Source organism: Phacochoerus africanus, chromosome 15, assembly GCF_016906955.1.
Source record: "Phacochoerus africanus isolate WHEZ1 chromosome 15, ROS_Pafr_v1, whole genome shotgun sequence".
NCBI lineage: Eukaryota > Metazoa > Chordata > Mammalia > Artiodactyla > Suidae > Phacochoerus > Phacochoerus africanus.
Window position 1 is genome coordinate 23,042,575 of NC_062558.1, and position 6,000 is coordinate 23,048,574.

At 59.5% G+C, this 6,000-nt stretch overlaps 1 protein-coding gene across 17 annotated transcripts in view; it reads right to left on the bottom strand.

Annotated features, from left to right (window-relative positions):
* The window catches only part of FBRSL1 (fibrosin like 1), an 87,719-nt gene extending 82,194 nt beyond the window's left edge, over positions 1–5,525 (bottom strand). For 12 of the 17 annotated variants that reach the window (XM_047761469.1, XM_047761460.1, XM_047761456.1 and 9 more), the window contains exon 1: positions 4,841–5,522. In XM_047761469.1, the coding sequence (XP_047617425.1) occupies positions 4,841–5,119 (279 nt within the window). In that variant the 5' untranslated portion in view covers positions 5,120–5,522. Of the gene's footprint in view, positions 1–4,840 lie in introns of all 17 variants that reach the window. The other 5 variants (XM_047761471.1, XM_047761472.1, XM_047761461.1 and 2 more) reach the window with 4 other exon arrangements.
* Between the last annotated feature and the right edge of the window lie 475 nt (positions 5,526–6,000).

A 6,000-nucleotide genomic window follows, 5' to 3' on the forward strand; every position in this document is an offset into this window, starting at 1 on the left:
CTCAATACCCTTGGTGCTCTTCCCAGAGAGGAAGGCCCTTCCCAGGTCAGGAAGTCGGCCCAGGGCCACAATGCTGCTCAGTCAGCCCAGGGTGACAAGGCTGCAGATGTCGCGCAAGGCCACCCTCTGCTCAAGCTCAGATTTTTCCCCAAGAGAGTCTGAAAGATAAGCCCAAGTTCAGGTGACAACCTGTGGTTCCTGCGGACTGGTACCGGGCAAGGACTTCACCATCCCGGGCCTCATCCTCATTCACGAAGTGGGTATGTGAGCACGAGTCCTCAAGACATGCCCTCAGAAGCTGCTGTCATACTGCTCTCCCACAACGCTTGTCTCCTCATGACAGGAGATAGTGACAGGACAGGGACCTCAGTGCTGGCTCGAGTTGGGCCCAGAGCCCTCCCACAATTAGCAAAATTGCTGCTGCCTTGAGGTGGTAGACACCCAGGTGGGCCCAACAGGTTTGGCAATGGCTTTGCTTTCTTTTGCGGGCAAGGTCCCCCCTAGAGGGAGCAGAGCCCCCCTGCCCCCAGCTCTGGGCCCTTGTGGGGCAAGGGGGAGCAGCCTGACACTGTCTAGGAAGGTTCCAAGCTCAGCACCACAATTCCAGCCTCTGATAGTAGGCAGAGCACCCCCTCTGTGGGCTTCAGTGTCCCACATCTGAAGAGCAGAAGGCAGCCTGGAAGAGGTGCCCTGGCCTGGAGGCTCAGATGCTTTCTAGCTGAAGACCTCTTTGCTGCTGGCCCACCTCACTGAGCGCCATCCCTTGCGTGGTCTCAGATCTGTTCCCCCTCTGTCAGGGATGCATGGGCACATGCCCCCCACCCAGGGCCAATCAACAGCATGGGCTTCCGTACAAGGGCCGGTGGGGCCGTGTCATAGCCCCCCCCCCCCCGCCCCCCGGTCACAAGCACCCAGAGCCAGCACAGATCATGTGCCCCCGGCCCCTGAGGAACACTGAACCTGGCTCACAGACAGCCCACCACCACCGAGCCTCTTGGGTGTGGCCCACAGTAGGGGGAGTCTTGGCACCCTTCACAGACAAGCCCACTCACCGTGAGGCCATGTCCAGACCTGAACCCACCCCTCAGCCACGGTCAGCAGACTTGAGACGCACATTCAAAGCTGGGAAGAGCTCCACTGTTTTCAGCAGAAATGCACAGCAAGCCCCCAGATAGGGGTGGCTGGGCCAGGACCACCTACCCACATACCATATCCACTTGCTGACATGGTGTGGGGAGCAGGAGCACAGCTTCTCAAGCTCAACTCTCTGCAGATCAGGGCACATATGGTTTCAGATGTGTGTTTTGCAGACTGTAAAAGTAACACATGTGGATCAGAATGTGGGAAACTGAGAATTAGAGAAAGGAAGTCACTTGTGACCACAGGTAAAATTTTGGGTGTTTTCCTTTCCATCTCTATTCCCAGGTACACACCTCCCAGACTTGTGTACATATATAGTGAATAATTTTTCCTTCTGCAAAAAAGGAGAGAGACAAGATGGTAAGTCTGTGTGGTTATAGCTGTGTAACATGCTCTGAGGAGGCCAGGAGCTGGTGAGAATACTTTACTGAGGGAGGTTGAGTTTTGAGCTGACTTTTTCCAAAATACACCTTTTCATAAAGCTTGACTTTTGAACCAGGTAAAAGTGTTTTACTGTTTGAAAAGCAAATTAACAAAAAAAATCATGTGGATGCCAAACCAGAAGGGTGGTTTCCAGACCTGTTCTCTCCCCAGAACTGCAGAGACAGAGCACTGAGGGCAGGGGCTGGTGCATGGCCAGGAGGCACATAGTAGGTCTGCCAGGCACATCCTGACTCTGCCTGCAAGGTGGATCTCCCCCGGGACCCGCGGCAGAGGGCATCCTTTGTCATAGGGAAGGAGGGGCAGAAGGACCTGGGTAGAGAGCCACAGCGCTGCTCTCGCCTGTCCCCCAAGGGCCTTCCCATCACCTCTGGTCAACACACTGGGAGGCATAGACATCACAGGAACCAGAGGGATAGCAAAAGCTATCCACTGGTCTGTCCCAAGTGAGAACAGTAGAAAGAGTTCCTGTCCCACCCAAACCACAAGACTGTCCCACTGCCCCCCACAAAATACATGGAGAATCGGAAAGTCGATGGGGGACCAGAGCTCAGGTGTACAACCCCAGGCTGGGACTGTGGCCTCCGCACACCCTTGGCTCAGACACTGGACTCCAGCCATTAGACCCAGGATTCCAGTGGAGACAAGTCTATCACTAGGACTGTGACTACTCCCTGAGCCAGGCCAGACCTGGGATCCCTCCTCAGTTGACTACGCCCTTGCCACATTATGGAGTGCTTCCCAGTGTCTGCCACACTCAATAGAACCAGTGAGCCTCAGCTGCCCTAGGGCAGGGAGTGTCTCATCTTCCCTCCTGGCAGACACAGGTACACCAAGTGGAGGCTAAGGGGGCCTGGGACCTGCCTGGGACATAGGGTTGGGAGGTGGGCTGGGGCACAGGGACAGGAAGGCCTTCCCAGGGCACAGGGGGTAGGGAGCCCATTGGGATGTGGGGGTGGGGGTTGCACCCTAGGGACACTGGCACTCTGCACAGGTCCCACCTCCTGAGAAGGTCTACACCTGACATTTGGTTGCTGAAGCTCCAGGGGTGGCAGCTTGTATCCACGTGGAGGCTGAGACAAACTCCTGAGGGCTAGGCAGAGCTCTGAGACTGGGCAGGCTGGGCCATGACACTCAGGGTGCTGGGCCTCAGTCTCCCCAACTATGCAGCAGAGACAAGAAGGCTCAGAACAGCACCTGGTAGAGCTCTCTTTCACTGCACGGTAGCCATCGCTAACGACTCAATATAAATTATCTTAACTCTGGGGGAAAACCACTACACTTTAGTAAGAACTGAGGCCAAACAAGTGGGTTGATTTACAATTCCTCCAGAAGCCCCGTACTTTCCAAGGCAGGCAGACCCCTCCCTGGCTCAGAAGGGCAGAGAAAGATGCATGGAGTGCCCTGGGGTGATGCAACTGTGCAAATGCCAGGCAGAAAGCAAGCTGTCTCACTATCGCCCACCAGGGCTGGTCTTAGCTTGCAGATGTCCCCCAAAACCACTGCACTTTGTGTCCCCTGACGCGGGAGGGGTATAGCCCAAGTCACTGCAGGCAGTGCATAGACAGGTCTGTTTCACCAGGGCGTGGTGAGTGACCTTGAGCGCAGCCTGCCTGAACCTCAGCTGCTCCTCTTACTCGTTCACTCCACAAACATGGATGGGGCACTAGGACCCCACAGAGGACACACACACAGACATGGCACCTGCCTTTTTTCAGCTACAAGTTCTGGTGAGGAGAGCACTGAAACAGGATGAGTAAATTATAAGACAGCTTCAGAAAGAGAGGTAATTGACAGCAAAGCAAGTATGTAGAGTAACACGGGGAGATGGGCAGCTAGGGGAAAGGGAGCTGCTTCAGGCCACAGAGGAGAGGCCCTCTCTGAATGACATCTGCGCTGAGATGCAAAGTTGCCAAGTGACCCAGGCAGAAGGAACAGCAAGTACGCAGACCCTGAGGCAGAACCTGAAAGTGGGTGATGTGCCAGTGTGACAAGATGTCCAATGGGAGAGGCCAGCTCATGGGGCACAGAGCCTTGGAGGCCTCAGTTTGGGTTCTGTCTTTTCCCCACCTGACAGGGAAGTTACATATCCAGAAGGTGGGTGGTGTAGCCACTCTCAGAGGCTGCAGGACAGGACCTGGCTTTTACAAAGGCAGAAACTCGGCCCTGGGGCCACTCCTTCCCACCAGCGCTAGACGAGGACCCCTTGGCCTAGGAGTCATCTCAGGCCCCACCAGATGTGTACAACAGCGGATCCTGGCACTGTGTCCGAGCGCAAACCCTGGTACAGCTGCCTCACTTCTGCGCATCCACGTGCCCAGACAAAAAGCAGCAAACGTGTTCCCCGGCCACCTCCCCCTTGCTGCCAGCACCTGACCCCAAGGCTCCTCACAGACTCGGTGTACCCCTGGGAGGGGGCTCACCGCAGAGACCTAGAGTGTGGGGACTTCCCCTCCCCCAAAGCTCAGTCTCTGAGACTGTGGAGTCCGAGGCCACTGGCCCCCAAGCCCCAGGGAAAGGAAGGGGAACTGGGACCCCCAACTCGGCAGATGCCACCCCCCCTAAAATAAGTGCTGCATGGGGCTCCCAGAGGGTGGCCAGGCTGAGGCTCACAGGACTCTGGAGCCTGACTGGCATTTCTACCCAGGCCAATTCTAGGAGACAGCAGCTTCCCAATCCAGTCCACTTGCCAACCCTGACAGCATTCATTTCCCTCTCCACTCCCTTGGTTTCAGGCGAGAAGGGAAGTATTTGCTCAACCAATATTGTCCACAATAACTCAATCAGACAAGCAATATTTTTTGCCAAGCTACTAAGCACGCAGTAAACAGCGGCGGCAGAGAAGGGACTAAAATGCGACCCTCCCTCTCCCCGTCTAAACAGCAACCTCAAGGGGGAGGAGTGAAACAGTAAGAATTCCCAAGTATCTATTTAATCACGCCTCTACCAAGTCCGGCAGTGTCCACCTCCCGAGTACATCCTGAGCCGAATCAAGTGATATTTTGGCAACAGAAACGCAATTGAAAAAAGGCCGACTGAGTAGCCAGTTTGCACAATGTAATTTAGAGGTTTTTCTTTCAAAAACCTCAAGACACTCACACCCCTGAACCCACCGCAAACTGCTGGGTCCGCCACCAGCAACCCACAAGGCGCGCGGGGCCCACACAGCCCCGGCAGCTCTAAGGGGTGGGTGTGCCCATGCCCCAGCGGCGGCCCGCTCGCGACTCGGGCGGCAGCATGCTCGTGGAGGCCCACCTACCTCCAAGGCCTCTAGCGTGCTGAAGCTGGCGATGGCGAAGCCGTCGATGACCTCTTCCTCCTGCGAGCTGGACTCACGACGGCGGCGGCGCGGGGGGCGCGCGGCGGCGGCGCGGGGTGGGGGCGCGCGGGGCAGGCCCGTGTTCTCCTTGCCCGGCCCGGGCTCTGGCTCGTCACCCGACGACGCGCTCTGGTCGCGGGCTTCGCGGGCCGCCTCCCGGCGCCGGCCGCGGTCCCGCTGCGCGCGTGAGCGCCGGCTCTGACGGACCTTGGCCTCCATGGCGCGCGGTGACCTTGCGGCCGTGCCGTCGGGCTCCCGCTCCGCTGCCGCTGTGCTACGCGGCACCGCCGGGCTCGGTGCGGACCGCGCGGACTCGGGCCCTGGGCGGCGGCGGGCGGCGGGCCGGGCCGGACATGCCGCGAGGGTGGCCTCAGCCCCGGGCCCGGCGCGGCCTGGGCTCCCGGGCGCGAGCGGCCGCGCACATCAGCGTGACGGCCAGCGCTCAGCGGCTCTCGGCCGCGGACCCGCGGGCACGCCCCATGGGCGACTGGCGGCGGGCAAAGGCTGGGCAGAGGCCCAGCGAGCGGGCGGGCGGGGCGCGGACCGGAGCTGAGGAGCCTGGGCTCGTGAGGCGACGGTGGCGGCGGCAGCGGCGCCCGGAGCGGATAACAACTGACGTACTTCCGCCAGGCAGCCAGCGCCAGAGGAAGTGGGCGCTCCAGCGGAGCCGATGGGAGTCCCACCCACTCTCCCCGGCCCCGCCCCTCCTGGCCCCGCCCCGGCCGCTCTCTACAGCCCCGGCCTTGCCCCCCCCCCCCCGCTCCGCCCCTCGGGGGAGGGAGCTGGGAGGCCGCGCCTCTTCCCGCCCCTAGGCTCGCACCTGGGCTCGAGTCCCTGCACGTGGGCGGTTTGGGGGTGCTGGAACTCTGCTCTCTTTCCGTTGCGGGCTTGGGGGGAGTCTTTGAGCCTCCCCAGCCTCGGCCTCATTACGGAAGAATCTTTAAATGGGAGCCCATGAGCAGGAAAGTGGGCATCTCCAGCCAAACATGGGCAGAGGGGGCATGCTCACCATCACCCCCTCCCGCCCGTTTTTGGGAGCGAGGAAGTACCGATGGGGGTCCTCGTCCCCATCCCTGATGAGGGGGTCATGGGTGGGGGGT